The 18,238-nt window shown below is 42.2% G+C and overlaps 1 protein-coding gene across 1 annotated transcript in view; it reads right to left on the bottom strand.

Annotated features, from left to right (window-relative positions):
- The window catches only part of PIWIL1 (piwi like RNA-mediated gene silencing 1), a 474,823-nt gene that overhangs the window by 68,177 nt on the left and 388,408 nt on the right, over positions 1 to 18,238 (bottom strand). Inside the window, exon 17 of the mRNA XM_089653649.1 lies at positions 11,389 to 11,542. Within this exon, the coding sequence (XP_089509775.1) occupies positions 11,389 to 11,542 (154 nt within the window). The remainder of the gene's footprint in view (positions 1 to 11,388; positions 11,543 to 18,238) is intronic.

Here is an 18,238-nt window from a genome sequence, read left to right as displayed (position 1 = left end):
CTTTATCTTTTGATTTGGAATAGAATGTGTAGTGTTCCCAATGCATTTGTGTTTATGGAAATAAAAGCTATTAGAAGGATTTTGAGCTTTATTCACTTTTTTTCAAGACACTGCTATTGTTTTGAACACAACTGTATATTGACACAAAAAAATCTTTTAAGAGCATGCCAATAAAAGTGGCAAATTCTTTGCCAGAGCTCTCCACGCTAAGAAATCGAGCTTAACAGTTCACTGAATATGGGGCGCAGATGGAACTCTGGTTACTTCAAATGTGGATAATGCTTCCCATTTCAAGTGTTATTATAATACCCTGTATAACCTCCCCTCAAGAGTCTCCACCCACCGAGGGTGACGAGTCTAAGGCCAACCTGATCTCCGACTTTTTGTGTCTATATAGCGAATCGGTGATCCCGAAAAAAGCAGCCCAAGACTTGGAACGTTCCAACTCCATCTGTGAACTGGAACATGCAATCAAATAAATGAAGCCTGGAAAAAGTCCTGTCCCTGACGGTCTATCTTTAGCCTATTACAAAACATTTCCGGACATTCTGAATGTTCCACTCCTGTTGGCCTTTAACACCATTTCTACGCTCCCTACCTCGCACCATCATCTTTTAGAAGCGCACATTACGGTTATCCCCAAAAAGGATAAAAACGCGGCATCTGTGACCAACTACAGGCGCATATCGCTGCTAAAGGTTGACGTCAAACTTTATGCAAAAAGTTTAGCTAATCGCCTTCTACCCTTCCCTCATAAACTTAGACCAGGTAGGCTTTATCCCTAGCAAGAAAGCCAGAGACAACACCATTAAGGCTCTGAACCTCCACCACTGGCTACACACTTCTAACAGTGGATTCTTCTTCTCTCTAGACGCTGAGAAGGCTTTCGACAGGGTGGCTTGGGACTATATGGCAGCGGTCCTGAGAGCCATTGGCCTCCGAGATCACATGCTTAATTTTATTATGGCCCTCTATTCCAGAGTACATGTAAATGGCCAACTTTCGAAAGCCTTCTCTCTCTGGAATGCCACACGTCAAGAGTGCCTTCTTTCGCCGCTACTGTTTGTCCTGACGCTTGAGCCACTTCCTTGTCGACTTCGTTCTAATCAAGAAGTTCGGGGCGTCTCAGCTGCGGGACGGGATCTCAACTTACACGGATGACATCATACGCTTCCTCTCAGAACCCCGTACTACTCTGCCCAACCTGCTAAAGGATTTCACCCACTTCCAGAAAATCTCAAATTTAAAGATTAACTTTTCCAAGTCCTGTGCTTTGAACATTTCCCTTTCCGCAGAACTGGTCTCTTTCTGCCAATCACACTTTCCCTTCACATGGAAAACAGATGCCATCACATATCTAGGGATTCAGCTTCCAGGTGACCTTTCTAAACTCTATGCAAGAAAATTCCTCTCTGCTATCAGATCTGTCCAATCTGACTTGCAGAAATGGCATTTACCTGGTTTCTCCTGGTTTGGGAGAGCAACCATACTGAAGATGAACATTATTCCCCGTCTTCTCTACCTGTTTCACCTAACAACAGCCCCCCTTTCGGTTTTTACTCTCTGTAGGCAGCTCTGCTCTCAGTTTCTTTGGAATCATAAGCACCCGCGTGTTTCCTTCTCTCAAACAGTGCTCCCCAAATCCAGAGGGGAGCTTGGGCTCCCAGACTTCCAAAAATATAATTGGGTCTGTCACCTCTTAAGAATAATTGAATGCAATGTCCATTCATCTACGAAGGCCTGGGTGAACCTGGAAGACTTTTTTTGCAAGCGTCTCTTGCTTCGCTTCCCTGGTTTAATGCAAAACACATCCCCCATACCAAAATGTAAAATGCAGTGCTATATGATGTAATAAATAAATGAAAGTGACAAAAGTGACTTTAAACAGGAGTGAAGTGCATATGATTGAGAGCTAAAGTGACCACTATGCAATGAAGTGTCTCACCAAATAATAGCGAGGATGGTAGTGACATATATAAATATACAAAGGTGACAATAGTGAATAGTCCGGCATGAATATAGTATAATGCAAGAAAAATAATGAACAAAGTCCAATATATTCCGTGAAATATCCATGGAAGTGACTCCATGCTAAGGGATTGCTGTATGAATGTACTCACCAGAAGCACATTATAAATGCATATAAAATCATATCCAAATTCTACGCGATGGAAGTATGGACACAGGAAAGGAACTCCACTGGCTTATTTTCAGCATAAAGGGAAGACACCAAACATCAAACACTGGCCTATCACAGCATACATGGATAGCTGTATACAGTGGGGATCGAAAGTTTGGGCACCCCAGCTAAAAATTTGTATTAATGTGCATAAAGAAGCCAAGGAAAGATGGAAAAATCTCCAAAAGGCATCAAATTACAGATTAGACATTCTTATAATATGTCAACAAAAATTAGATTTTATTTCCATCATTTACACTTTCAAAATAACAGAAAACAAAAAAAATGGCGTCTGCAAAAGTTTGGGCACCCTGCAGAATTTATAGCATGCACTGCCCCCTTTGCCAAGCTGAGACCTGCCAGTGTCATGGATTGTTCTGAATCATCGTCTGGGAAGACCAGGTGATGTCAATCTCAAAGGTTTTAAATGCCCAGACTCATCTGACCTTGCCCCAACAATCAGCACCATGGGTTCTTCTAAGCAGTTGTCTAGAAAACTGAAACTGAAAATAGTTGACGCTCACAAAGCTGGAGAAGGCTATAAGAAGATAGCAAAGCGTTTTCAGATGTCAATATCCTCTGTTCGGAATGTAATTAAGAAATGGCAGTCATCAGGAACAGTGGAAGTTAAAGCAAGATCTGGAAGACCAAGAAAAATATCAGACAGAACAGCTCGCAGGATTGTGAGAAAAACAATTCAAAACCCACGTTTGACTGCACAATCCCTCCAGAAAGATCTGGCAGACACTGGAGTTGTGGTACACTATTTCCACTATAAAGAGATACTTGTACAAATATGGTCTTCATGGAAGAGTCATCAGAAGAAAACCTCTTCTACATCCTCACCACAAAAATCATCGTTTGAACTTTGCAAATGAACATATAGACAAGCCTGATGCATTTTGGAAACAAGTTCTGTGGACCGATGAGGTTAAAATTGAACTTTTTGGCCGGAATGAGCAAAGGTACGTTTGGAGAAGAAGGGGCACAGAATTTAATGAAAAGAACCTCTGTCCAACTGTTAAGCATGGGGTTGGATCAATCATGCTTTGGGGTTGTGTTGCAGCCAGTGGCACAGGGAACATCTCACGAGTAGAAGGAAAAATGGATTCAATAAAATTTCAGCAAATTTTGGATGGTAACTTGATGCCATCTGTGAAAAAGCTGAAGTTAAAGAGAGGATGGCTTCTACAAATGGATAATGATCCTAAACACACCTCGAAATCCACGGGGGATTACATCAAGAGGCGTAAACTGAAGGTTTTGCCATGGCCTTCACAATCTCCTGACCTCAAGATAATTGAAAATCTATGGATAGACCTTAAAAGAGCAGTGCGTGACAGACAGCCCAGAAATCTCAAAAAACTGGAAGACTTTTGTAAGGAAGAATGGGCAAAGATACCTCAAACAAGAATTGAAAGACTCTTGGCTGGCTACAAAAAGCGTTTACAAGCTGTGATACTTGCCAAAGGGGGCAGTACAAGATATTAACTCTGCAGGGTGCCCAAACTTTTGCAGACGCCATTTTTTTGTTTTTTGTTATTTTGAAAGTGTAAATGATGGAAATAAAATCTAACTTTTGATGACATATTATAAGAATGTCTAATCTGTAATTTGATGCCTTTTGGAGATTTTTCCATCTTTCCTTGGCTTCTTTATGCACATTAATACAAATGTTTAGCTGGGGTGCCCAAACTTTCGATCCCCACTGTAGCTGAAACAAACTAGTGATGAAGCATACAGTAACCACCAGAAAGAACTTATGGGGGGATGAGACATTAAGCTGCAGGAAGAATGGCCCAACATGCTTCTGGACGGCCTCTTGCCTTGTGGGAACACAGAGGAGGCTTACCCCTTATGTCTGGAGGATTCTGCTGCTGCATATTAATATTACATGTAGGTCATATTATATTATTGTATGATCACCCCTTTTTTGTGTTTACATGTTATAATTTGATATATTCAATATATGTATATCTTTTTTAGATTTTACTACTAAGCCCCTGAAGAAGCGATCATTGTCGCAAAACATGTTGGGACATTCTTCCTGTGGCATAATGTCTCTCATCCCCCCCACAAGTTCTTTCTGGTGGTTACTGTGTGCTTCATCACTAGTTTGTTCCATGTAATATGGTGGGTTGTGGGACATTGTATGCGGGGACATCATATAATGATTTCTTTTAAACTGAAAGATTTTTTTTCATGACTGATTGTCATAATAAAGTACAAATGATTTTACTAATATGTGTTTGGAGTTTCTGTGCCTTTAAAGGCCATTTGCACCCTTGCTTCTCCCTTTTTCTTTCCCTCTATTTTTGACTAGCATAACTAGGAAGTGGCACTAGAATATTACCTTTTAGAGAGTGATCTGACACTCGGATACACACTATTCTTCCCTTTGTTTTTGCTTTAACCTCAGGGAATCCACCTGGGCTCAAGAGATGGACATGTTGTGTTGAGCAACAAGAATAAGTACTCCAGGCATTGTTGAAATCACAGCTGCCTTTTGATAAGCTCAGCACCCAGCCAGACCTCTCCAGAATTTCTACTGTCTGCTGAACAGTTTCTGAACTGATTGCTCTCTGAGAAGAAGGCTGTCCAGGTAACTCACAATAAGGATAACCCTGGTCCTCAACAACCACAGAACCAGAGCCACCTTGGTAAAAAAACTCTTGGGCCATGGACAAGCCAAAAGGCAAATCCACAAACTGATACAGTAGATGCTCCACTGCAAAATACAGAAACTGTAAGGCCATAAAATCGGTATGTGTAGGTAGGCATCTCTGATATCCACTGAAGCCTGTGAAAACCTGCAAGTGGGCACACTCTTCAAGGAATTGCCTCAGGACATAGAGGTCTTGGGGGTCCAGTTCCTATTATGGAACCTGGATGAAGGCATTTGCTTAGAATCTGAAGCTTGTTGCTTTCTAAAAGAGCACTTCTTTGTGTCATTGGTTTCCGATCTGTCACTTCATTTATGCTGAGCACTGTATGTCCAGTGCACTGGCGGTGTGGATTCAGTGCAGTTTGAAAAAGAGTCATGGATGATTTCTGAGCGGTGCCTTCAGGTTAAGATGCAGATTAAAGGCTATTGACTTCTATGGGAACCGTTTCTAAACTGCATATGTGTGAACAGGATAAGATCCTGAACTAATCCTGTCCTGAATCTGATGTAAACCTGACATGAACCGCTGAACAGCAACTGTATCAATTAGCTGTGAACCTGAGCTTAAATCCGTACCGCACATGTTGTGAATTGGCTCTTAAAGGCAAAACTTTTTTTCATTTTGGATAGACTTTCATTTTGGAGGACTATAACCCCTGTAAGATTTTTTTGTCATCTGTGTCCCATTTTGGAGATTTTCCTTCACTTGTCCGTTGCCAAACCCTGTTGGAAGATTTCTCCTCCATTACTTTCCCGGGGACAACACAAAATTTGTGTTTTTCTTTACTTTCACTGATAAATATAAACAGGACAAATAGAGAGGGTGAATCCCCTTAACGGGGGAACAGACAGCAGTAAAAACTGACAGGGTTTTTAAGCGATCTCCACTCTATTCAAGGCTAAAAAAAAAATGTTTTGCTTTAAATTATACTTTATTGAGCCTCTAACCTCTGACCAGGGCCTAACCATCCGGGACTGTCAGGGTCGAGATGGCCAAGAGAACTCCATGGAGTACTGCTTAGCGAAAAGCTTCGGTGATGAGAACATCTTCGCCAGGTGAGCCCAATCGGCATACATCACTTCCTTCAAATGAGGATGAACAGGAAAATATTATGGAAAAAAAGATTTTGCACACCATGTCTGCCGGGAAGCCCACCGTGGTTTTCTGTGTTTGAGACAGCCCTTGACTTTGAGACTTCATTTGGGAGGACTCATTTAAAGAGGATTCCTGATCCTCTATAGCTTTCTTCTCTGATGGATGTTTCTCCAACACCTCATCACCCCACAAAATGGGGGGAGGGGAGAACCTGAAATGGCTGCTGAAAATTCCTCCCTATACACAAAAGAAGCAGAGGATTGTGCCCTTGAATCAATGAAAATACCAGATAAGGGCAAGGATTCAGAGCTAAACGGAATCTTATGGAAGCCATTACAGAATGAAACAAGTAAGCAGAGCTACCCCCAAATGTAAAAGAGGGATTTTGGAGCCCTTGCAACACCACAGTTTGCTGAAGGTATAAAGACCTGTAATCCCGGCAATGAGAGCAGCAACCCAGCTGATAGGAGTTTGTGACCACTCATATTTATGTAGCAAGCCACTGTTTGCAACACGTTTTCCCCACCAAGAAATGCCTGAAATGTGTGATGACTTTGTTGAGCATGTGAGCTATGCTTGATCTGCACTGATACAACAGTGTATTAAACCAGAACCTGCACTCTATTGCACCATAGCCCAACGCCAAACACCTAAGGTCACTAGCTAACAATTGAGGCTCAGCTGACCAGGAAGGGGTTGGCAGGGGGCCCTGCTACTTTTTGGTCAGTGTCTATTCAATTGAAGGTAGCACCATAATCCAAGTAGTCACGAATGTGCAGTGCCCAATAAAGTACAATTAAGCAATAACTCCAGATGGTGTACCATCAGTAGAAAAGCTGCAACAAGCCCCCAACCTGTTAGTAGAAAGTAAGCTGAGGAGATGCGATGCAGCAAGACTGTATACCACGTACAATGTGTACAGTGTACAGACTAACAGTAAGAAGCAATGTCTCAAGTACGAATCTTGGACAGCTTGAAGCAGGTGAGGGTCAATGACCAAAGTCACTGTAGGTGGGAAGTAGGAATGGATCGTAATTGAGCATAGCGTTTTGTAACAGAAGCACCAGTGAATATTCTTATTTGGTTATCTCTTGCCTTAACTCCCTACTCATTGGCCTACCTAATCGCAGACTATCCCCTCTTCAGTCTATCATGAATGCTGCTGCTAGACTCTTTCACCTTACTAACCGTTCCATATCTGCCATCCCTCTCTCCCAATCCCTCTACTAGCTTCCCATTGCCCAACTAAAAAAAATTCAAAAAAATGAACAATAACATATAAAGCCATTTATAACTGCCCCAAATTACATCACCATTCTTGTCTCCAAATATCACCCAAACTGTCCTCTCCGCTCCTCCCACAACCTCCTGCTCTCTAGCTCCCTTATCTCCTCCTCCCATGCTCGTTTCCAGGACTTCTTCAGAGCCTCCCCTATCCTTTGGAACTCTGTACCCGAATCTATCAGACAATCTTGTACTCTGCCCTCTCCAATCCAACCCTCTTGTATTGAACTGTATTTGGCTGTATTGTCTCCCTTTACAGTGATGAACATAAGTATTTGAACACCCTGAAATTTTGCAAGTTTTCCCACTTAGAAATCATGGAGGGGTCTGAAATTCACATTGTAGGTGCATTCCCACTCTGAGAGACAGAATTTAAAAAACAAATTCAGGAAATCACATTGTATGATTTTTAAAGAATTTATTTGTCTTGCACTACTGAACATAAGTATTTGAACACCTGAGAAAATCAGTGTTAATATTTGGTACAGAAGCCTTTGTTTGCAATTACAGAGGTCAAACGTTTCCTGTAGTTCTTGACCAGGTTTGCACACACTGCAACAGGGATTTTGGCCCACTCCTCCACACATCTCCTCTAGATCTGTCAGGTTTCGGGGTTGTCGCTGAGCAACACAGAGTTTCAGCTCCCTCCAAAGATGTTCTTTTGGATTTACGTCTGGAGACTGGCTAGGTCACACCAGAACCTTGATATGCTTCTTACGGAGCCACTCCTTGGTTATCCTGGCTGTGTGCTTCGGGTCGTTGTCATGTTGGAAGACCCAGCCACGACCCAGATTCAATGCTCTGACTGAGGGAAGGAGGTTGTTGCTCAAATTCTCACAATAAATGGCCCCATTCATCCTCTCCTTAATACAGCGCAGTCGTCCTGTCCCCTTCGCAGAAAAGCACCCCCAAAGCATGATGTTACCACCCCCATGCTTCACAGTAGGGATGGTGTTCTTGGGATGCAACTCATCCTTTTTCCTCCAAACACGACGAGTGAAGTTTAGACCAAAAAGTTCTACTTTGGTCTCATCTGACCACATGACTTTCTCCCATGCCTCCTCTGGATCATCCAGATGGTCATTGGCAAACTTCAGACGGGCCTGGACATGTGATGGCTTGAGCAGGGGAACCTTCCGTGCAATGCATGATTTGAAACCATGACGGTGTTGTGTTCTACCGACAGTGACCATTGAAACTGTGGTCCCAGCTCTCTTCATGTCATTGACCAGCTCCTCCCTTGTAGTTCTGGGCTGATTCCTCACCTTTCTTATCATCAGTGATAACCCACGAGGTGAGATCTTGCATGGAGCCCCAGTCCGAGGGAGACTGACAGTCGTCTTTAGCCTCTTCCATTTTCTAACAATTGCTCCAACAGTTGATCTATTTTCACCAAGCTGCTTGGCAATTGCCCCGTAGCCCTTTCCAGCCTTGTGGAGGTCCACAATTTTGTCTCTGGTGTCTTGACCGCTCTTTGGTCTTGCCCATGGTAGTAGTTGGTGTCTGACTGACTGTGGGGTGGACAGGTGACTTTAAAGAGCTCAGACAGGTGCTACTAAGTTAGATTAATGAGTGGAGTAGAGGTGGACTTTTTAAAGGCACAGTAACAGGTCTTTGAGAGCCAGAATTCCTGCTGTTTCTTAGGTGTTCAAATACTTATGTTCAGCAGTGGAAGACAAATAAATTCTTTAAAAATCATACAATATGATTTCCTGAATTTTTTTTTAAATTCTGTCTCTCAGAGTGGGAATGCGCCTACAATGTGAATTTCAGACCCCTCCATGATTTCTAAGTGGGAGAACTTGCAAAATCGCAGGGTGTTCAAATACTTCTGTTCCTCACTGTATATTGTAAAGCACTGAGCAAACTGCTGTCGCTATATAAATCCTGTATAATAATAATAAGTAATAATATTTGATGAAATATGGAGGGAGTATGGAGCATCACACTCCAGTATATTACATCCAGACTCAGTTCTACAGCATTAACCCTTTCTACCGCAAAGCAGCCTGGAAACAGGGAATAGCAGTAACCAGCCACCAATGAAAACAAGACAGCTCCCAATGTTTAGCCTGACTGACCTGCACATTAGGTAAGCCTTCACAGAAAAGGCGAGCACAGAGGCAATGCCAGTGGCTATGGACTTGGAAAGCGCATTGCAGGTAAATTAACCAGAGCAAATTCTGAAACGCATTCCAGGTGGAACCCAGTGTCAAAGGTCATTTCCAGACTAGCCATACAATATTCAATTCAGTGTGGTCAGGAGGTGATACGCTGAAAGACAGGCTAAGAAAGACCGTGCCAGATAGCTGTAAAAAAAAAAAAGATCCTAGAAAAAAATTAGTTTTTGAAACGGCAGCGCAAAAGATGTCATTCCTAGGACTCCAGCAAAAAGCTGAGGCACGCTGGTAGTAGAAGTTATATCTTAAGCTTGTCTGCAGTTTTTTCATTTTCCAGTGTCCAATCCTCCTGTTTGAGGCACCATAACCTAAAGGTTTAAAACTTCCTGTGTCTCTCAAAGAACGAGAAAGAAAAGAAAAAAATCTTTCACTATATTACTGCATGTGTAACATTTAAAGTGGTTGTAAACCTTTACATATATCAGGTAAAGTGACTAGCCTCAGGTGATAAAAAGTGATGAAACAAATCCTCCTGCATAAGTTGTATCTGTCTATCAGCAGCCATCCCTTCTCTACATGTTTCAATTCCAGAATGTGTGCAGCATTTCCGAGCTTCAAAAGGCAAGGGGAAGGAATCGGATGTTGCGTACTGCACAGCTGTGAGAGAAGAGCTGAGTGTGATCTGAGACTTGACCAGAGGGAAGGGACACATCCCATCTACTCAACCTCATAGCAAAACATACACAGCTGAAGTTGTCATTCTCCTCACCAATCCCTTGGACTGCAGATACAGTAGGAGACGAACCAGACTGCAGACAGAAATCACACTCAGTGCTTTCCTTGGAGGCAAGTACACACTACAGAAGGGTATGCTTTGTTCACTTTTTTGGAGGTTTACATTGTACAAAAACTTCAATTGTTGGCCAAACTGGATGTAAGATATTGATGGGAGCCAAGTTGAGAACAAGCTTCGTTTACATAGTATGCTTCTTTTAAAGTTAAATTCCAGGCAAACAGCTAACCACACAAATGCAATACATATGAGATGTTTACCTGCCAAATACTTTGAATAGCTGTCCATTCAGTCCAGAGATTTACACAGCTCTGGCACACAGTACAACATTGTCGAAAGGGACACACGACCTGATTCTAACTTTGGAGTTCAATAACACAAGGCTTGTCACTCTAGCAGTGATGCAAATAAGTGTGGGACTGCTACACTCCCTACGCGAGTGGTTCTAAAACTTTTTTCAGTCAAGGCACCCTTTAAATTCTGCACAATCTCGAGGCATCCATTGCAAAATGTAAAAAACGAAACTAACAGTTCCTAATGCAGCAACATCTGCAAATGTGGGACACTCAGCGTTAGATGTAATTTATTCTTACAAAGCAAATACACTTTTGCACACCGGTACCGAGAAGTATTCCAATGTTTCTCTTCTCCCTCAGTTTTTCTCTCACTTAGCTAAAGTGTCCCCAGTGCTGACCGAGAGGGGCAGGGGAGGGTCCAGCAAGAATGCTGTGCAGGTGACCTATGCTCTTCTTATTACCTGATGACATCATTGTTTTTCTTATGTTGGTGGCGGTTAGAAAGTTGTAATGGTACACAATAAAACCCTATGTCTTTGTGTAACTAAAAGGCAGGCTTGATCCACCTGTTGGGCTTGTATACAATTTTTGGGCATTTTGCAAAGGCACCCCTAAAGAAACTTGAAAGCACCCTGGTTGAAAATGGCTGTCCTAAACCACTACTTTAGTATGTGCACTTGGGCCCATACTGTGAGTGCACAAATAGGAAGTCGCAGCAAACAGTGCGGCCTTCTATAAACGGGGCATGTAAGAAGAAGTTATATAACATCCCCAAAGAGAAAGATCATTACTAATCACTGACTAACGATTTTGTTTGAGTTTTTTGTAATAATGTTTCCTACAAATTAATGTAAGGCAAAATGTCTTCACTAATAAATAAAAAATGGCAAATTCTACAATATACTGTACACACAAGTGTTTTTTTTTTTTCATTTGTGAGCATGTTTAAGGTTACCTGTAGTCTGTTCTTGTAGATTTTATGCAATCAACAAGCTGGGCAATTTCATAGTTCACCAATGTGTTAAGTTGCCCATCTCCAACTCCATCTCTGTAGATCATGATTCGAGAAGGGGGAGTTTCATTGCAAGAATCCCAAGCATTTAAGGCAGCTGTAGAAAAAAAAAATGACTGGTGATACTTAAAAGCTTTTGTCTTAAACTGATTAAAAGCTGTTTATTTTTAAATAAAACAAAAAAAGTGTTATATTTACCTGCTTAGTGCGACGAGAAATCTCCACTTTGGCAGTTCTCCCTCTTACTTTTTCCAACTCAGCAGGCTGGGTGCTAAGGAGGTACCCCTGACTGCACACTCCCAAGCTGGGCTGTGTGCATACAGAGACACACACTGTCCCACTATGCCCCTCCTCACGGGAGTTTGACTGTTAGCAGCAGGAGCTTATGGCTCCCACTGCTCTGTGTCTCCTGTGAAAGCAGTTAGTGAGGAGAGCAGTGCCAGAGCCAGAGATAGCGCTGGAGCGCAAAAAGATAAACTATAAGCCGGACTCAGAATAACTCAACCCATACCAAATATGTATCAGTCTGTAGAAAGCAGCATCAAAATCAATATAAACACAGGAGTAGGGACCTGTATCCCTCAATGAATTAAGAAAAGCATTTTATGGTAACTACAAGAATATTATTTTCTTTCCAGTCCTCCCAAAGCAGTTCCACTATGGGTGAGCAACAACCAAACTGAACTTGATGAGACCAAGCTCCCTACCAGATAGGGTGCTGTGACCCAACATGACCAGAAGGAGGACACAGAGATTCAAATTGTAGCTCAAACTAGGAAGAAAATGTGACCGCCAAGGAGAGATAACATCATAGGATTGGGCATGGTACCTTGAAACAACAAGAAGGTGATCAAACCAGAACCCACCAAAAACAGGAGGAATAATGCTTACTCATATAGGGAAGGAAAGATCTACCACATGATGTGGTTAGCAAGTGCAGCTAAGCTTTGAAAAGTACAGGTCTCAAAAAAACCCCCAAAACAAACAAAAAGGAAAAAAAAACAGGTCTTGGGAAAAGCACCAACCAATGTAAAAGGGAAGACACTTTTTAGATCCTAAGCCTTGTACCTTAGGTTCATGGGAGGAGAACTAAGTGTTAAATTGTCTGGGGACAGAGTTAGGGTGCATGGAAATCACCCTTCACAAGGTGGGGGCAGGAAATGAAACTGAGACATAAGCACCAGGCTGGCAAGGTAAAAATAACCAGGTGGAAATAAGGATAAAGACAATACATCCTCTCTGAAACCAAGAGGAACCACTAGAGTTAGGGCTCGTTCACACTAGGCTGTTTTGCCAACGCTTGCCAAACGCCCCTATAGCGTTTGGCAAGCGTTGGTCCGGTGTTTGCGGAGCGTTTTTAACGCTCGGCAAACGCCGCATGCGCGGTTTAGCGCCGGTTGCTAGGCGTTTGCCGAGCGTTAATAACGCCCCACAAACGCCTATAATGCATTTGAGTGGTGTTACCGCTCCGCAAACACCCCGCAACCGCGTCGCAACCGCACCGCAAACGCCGGCCGGGCGTTTGCGGAGCGGCACCATAGACGAGAATAGGAGGCTTCAAAGCCTCCTGACTCGACCAGAGGCGTCCGTTTTGCCGCGACGCAACGCTCCTGTTAGAACAGCACCATGTGCTGTAATGTGCAGAATTGGCAGAGGCGTTTGGGAAGCGGTAAAAACGCTTCCCAAACGCCTCTCTGCCGCCTGCACACAAGGCTAGTGTGAACGTAGCCTTAAGGTAGTGAAATGCACCTGAAAAATTATACTGCCCAACTCTACCTAAAGTTATATGTTTAGGAATACTGTTGATCCCCAGATCTATACAAGCATTACCATCCATTAAGTGAGGAACAGGAATCTTGGAACTACAGCAAGAACAATCATCTGACTGAAGACAAAAAAGAAAGGAAAGCACACAAAGGACCTTACTCAAAAGGCTGAAAATTAGCTAAGGAACAGGACCCAGCCCCTGGTGGACCCAAGAGTGTGAGAATTTCCTCAATGAGCAGAGGTTGCCAGTAGTGAGGAATCTGATCTTTCAGAGGGTTTCCCTGCTGGGAAACAGTGAATCAGACTGAGAATCATGGTATCATCCAGAGCAGAAGCCAGGCTACCTCTCCTTACATTCCTTCTCAGAGGGAAGGAACAGTAGTACCAAACTGGTTTCCAATGGACAAGGAGACCGAATCTGAATGGGATTCCTCAGTATAGAAAGAACCACCTGTTCTTTGGTACCATACTACATCCCCAGATTTGATTAATCTTGAGTAGGAGAAACTATTAACATTGGATACAGGAAGAGGAAGTTTGGCTTACCTGTAAATCCCATATCTTGGAATACAGTACATGACATAGGCAAAGTATTCACAGCCACTGGGTTATACAGTACGATCATACCTTCAGGTGATTGGACACTGGCAAAGTCCTTAAGGGCAAGTTCCCTGGACACTGCCCCTATAACCCTACCCACTCCGCGAATCCTCAATATTGTAGAAAGCAATGCAATTTCCATTGTACGGTACAAGACAGAGGCAAAGTATTTACAAACCCTTGGGCAACCTAAAGCAATGAATTAGAAGAGTGGGCAACAATTAGGCAAACAGAAGAGGCACAACAATAAGTGTCCAAAAGGCCCCAAATATAGAGTTCTGCTGCAAGAACTTTGCAACTGTATGCTGAATCCACAGAATATTTACGTCCACCTGGTAGAAATTTGAGAAGGTATGAACACAGAAACAGGTGGCGACATTACATAGCTTGGCTACTAAAGCCTGGTGCTGAAATGCCCAGGAACGTTCCATCAACCTGGTAGAATGGGCAGGAAAAAATTTGTTCCTAAAAGTGAAAGCTCTAGTGATCAGATTTCTAAACAATTTAATTATGGTGGAGCTGGAAGCAGGGTGTCCATTGCCAGGATGTCAAACGCACAGGAGTAGGAACTGGAAGTGGTGCAGCGGCCATTTTGGAGACTAGAACCGCATGTAAAACCATCTGGAAGTTGCTTGGTAACCCTCTGAGCTGAGGCATGGGAATAAATGCTCTTTTTATGCTTGTAACATGTAAGCAGATCTATTAAAGCTTAATCTATGTTAAACGGAATCACACTATATATTTTTAGTTATATATTACCTGTATGGATACCTGAGAGTTCCTGGGAAGGCTCTTGTATAACCATGATGGTATGGTATGGTGACTGATTTCCTAAAGAATACGCTTCAGGAGTGGAGGAGAGGAACCATGGTTCTGCTGATTCCTTCTATTTGATAAGGCGTGTTTGTTTATTTTTCTGGTAAGGGTATATTTGCCTTGTACAGTAGAAGTGTACACTGGTGGGATACTGAACAATATGGTAGTGTGACAAGAGCACCCCTACCTGGGGAAAGTAGGTTACTAAATGATCCACGCGGAGTAATATGATTCAAAATAATTTCCAACAATACTTTATTTGATCACATAGATCATAAGGAGGTTAAACATGAGCACGGTGAACATGTCAAACACATAAAATCATGTTAAAAAGCACTTGGCGTCTTCATTACGGGGTCATCTTAGCACATAGAGTACCATATAAGGCAATGTAGGGTAATGATAAGATAATTATCCTAGATTTCCATGAGTTTCCAACTTGTATTAGAGTGAGCCATGTATTCAGCAGATATGTTCCCAATGTACGTCAGGAGCCTCCTGGTATGTGAGAGCTGGAACACAGAAATACATAATGTATGTATAGAAATATAAGAACCGAATCACATCTAAAGCTCACCAGGCCTCCCTCTACACAAGTCAATGGATACTTCTATTACCTTCTCAATGATGAGGCTATCAAACCCGCTTCTCAAATGTGGGGACTTCCTGGGTAACCACCCCAAGTGAAACAAAGTCCACAGTACCAAATGATTCTGGGGATATATACAAAAAATGAATATATAGATCACAGGCATCAAGTAAACCATGAAAACAAAAAACACAATGTGGGTATATTACCATCAATAAAGATCAAGAGGACTCCCGTCGACTTGAAATAGGATCAGGTCCTTGATGCTTGTTCAAAAGGTGCATATGGGGGTGGAGAACCAGGTAGTCACAGTACGTGGATTTCAAACATATGTAGTATGTATTGGCAGGCCGTAAGTACCTGAGTCTATATACCCAATGAAGGGTTTCCAAAAATTGCTCAAATAGAGAAAATTATTGCGGTTTCATAAGGATATGGCTATGTCACAGCATATAATACCTGAATAGGATAGCGTATATATACATGTATACTATCCTCCTAAGAGGATTTCCAAAAAATTCCCCGAGTATACAGGGTAAATTAGGCCCATATGACATGCCTTCTTAACACCATATAAGCCCTATGAACTAAACAGCTGTAAGCTTAAATAACTTGCCACCGGTGGAAGGTATGTTCCCCTAGGGGATTGCCGTTTGCGAACCGCTGTAATAGTAGCCTTATGGTAGTTTTCAGAGGGCCTTGTGCCTTCCTAGCAGGGAGCTGTGACACCGCCGTTCCTTCCCGCCTCGTGGGCGCCGCACCCTATGAAGACGCCGAGCGTAGTGACGTCAATACGTTGACGCGTTTCGTCCGCCAATCACCGCAGACTTCGTCAGAACTGGGAGGGGACCTCAATCCTTCGCCTTATATGGTGCACTAATTGCATACCAAAGAGTCTCCACCTCGCCATCTTGTGTTGAAAGAGTATCACTACATTGAAAATATCCAAAGTGAATTAAAACACATATGATAAATTTAAAATGACTGCTGGATATAAAGAGGAGGAACCCTATTGCTATAAATCAGATCATTTTCAGAAAAGATAACAAAAAAGAATTATTATACTCATAGTAATTGTTCAAACAGAGAGACATCAAGACCAGGTTCAATCACCTAAGAAGAGCACCTAAGAATAGAACCCTAAGAAGAGCAAAAAGAAGAGCCCTTGGTAGAACAAGAGAGGAACTTATAAATAAATCAAAATCAGAGGCAGGGGCGAATTCGGTAAATCAACCGGTAAGATTCATAACTAAATTTGGACAACAATGGGGTGAAGTTAAGAAGGCCCTGCACTCCCACTGGTACTTATTAACTCAAAATCCGCAGATAGCGAGAGTGGTAGGGGAAAGCCCCCAAATGGTAGCAAAAAGAGCTCGGAACCTAAATGATATATTAGTACAGTCAGAATTTCAGAGGACACCACAAAAAAATTGGTTAACTAGGAGAACCGGCCTGTGTGGGATGTTCCCATGTGGCCATTGCCAGATCTGTCCATTTGTACATAAGTCCAATCAGTTCTTCAATAAGGATAAATCTAAGGCATTTCAGATACGAAGCTTTATTAATTGCTCTAGCAGCAAAATAATATACATGATAGAATGTCCATGTAAGAAGATGTATATAGGAAAAACGAAAAGGAACCTCAGGACTAGGATTGGTGAACATCTGAGAGATATCAGAAATGAAAATAGGAATGTAAGAAAGGGAGAAAAAGAGAACCCTTTGGCACAACACTTTAAAGAAGTACACGGGGGTAAAACAGAAGGTTTGCAAGTGAAAGGGATTTTCCTGCTGAATATCTCAGCTCGTCGGGGGGACTTCGATAAAGTCCTCCTACAAAAAGAAAAATTCTGGATTTATACCCTGGGTGCACTTGTCCCATATGGGCTAAATACAGAACTCAACTTTGGAGTTTTTTTGAACTAAAAGAACTGTTTTGAATCAAATTTATTGGAACCTCTAATATACCTTGAGTTAGAATCTGCATTGGGGTACTCTATATATGAATAAAATATGGATCTATCTGGATAAAGCATGAATTTGACTGTGTGATCCTTCTTATTCTCACTACATACTTAAATTCCTACAATAATTGGACTATTACTGAAATTAGGTGATTGAACCTGGTCTTGATGTCTCTCTGTTTGAACAATTACTATGAGTATAATAATTCTTTTTTGTTATCTTTTCTGAAAATGATCTGATTTATAGCAATAGGGTTCCTCCTCTTTATATCCAGCAGTCATTTTAAATTTATCATATGTGTTTTAATTCACTTTGGATATTTTCAATGTAGTGATACTCTTTCAACACAAGATGGCGAGGTGGAGACTCTTTGGTATGCAATTAGTGCACCATATAAGGCGAAGGATTGAGGTCCCCTCCCAGTTCTGACGAAGTCTGCGGTGATTGGCGGACGAAACGCGTCAACGTATTGACGTCACTACGCTCGGCGTCTTCATAGGGTGCGGCGCCCACGAGGCGGGAAGGAACGGCGGTGTCACAGCTCCCTGCTAGGAAGGCACAAGGCCCTCTGAAAACTACCATAAGGCTACTATTACAGCGGTTCGCAAACGGCAATCCCCTAGGGGAACATACCTTCCACCGGTGGCAAGTTATTTAAGCTTACAGCTGTTTAGTTCATAGGGCTTATATGGTGTTAAGAAGGCATGTCATATGGGCCTAATTTACCCTGTATACTCGGGGAATTTTTTGGAAATCCTCTTAGGAGGATAGTATACATGTATATATACGCTATCCTATTCAGGTATTATATGCTGTGACATAGCCATATCCTTATGAAACCGCAATAATTTTCTCTATTTGAGCAATTTTTGGAAACCCTTCATTGGGTATATAGACTCAGGTACTTACGGCCTGCCAATACATACTACATATGTTTGAAATCCACGTACTGTGACTACCTGGTTCTCCACCCCCATATGCACCTTTTGAACAAGCATCAAGGACCTGATCCTATTTCAAGTCGACGGGAGTCCTCTTGATCTTTATTGATGGTAA

This window comes from Staurois parvus, unplaced genomic scaffold, assembly GCF_062004578.1.
Source record: "Staurois parvus isolate SC_StPar_1 unplaced genomic scaffold, SC_StPar_1.0 ptg000719l, whole genome shotgun sequence".
Lineage (NCBI taxonomy): Eukaryota > Metazoa > Chordata > Amphibia > Anura > Ranidae > Staurois > Staurois parvus.
This window is presented reverse-complemented; position numbering and strand designations above follow the sequence as displayed.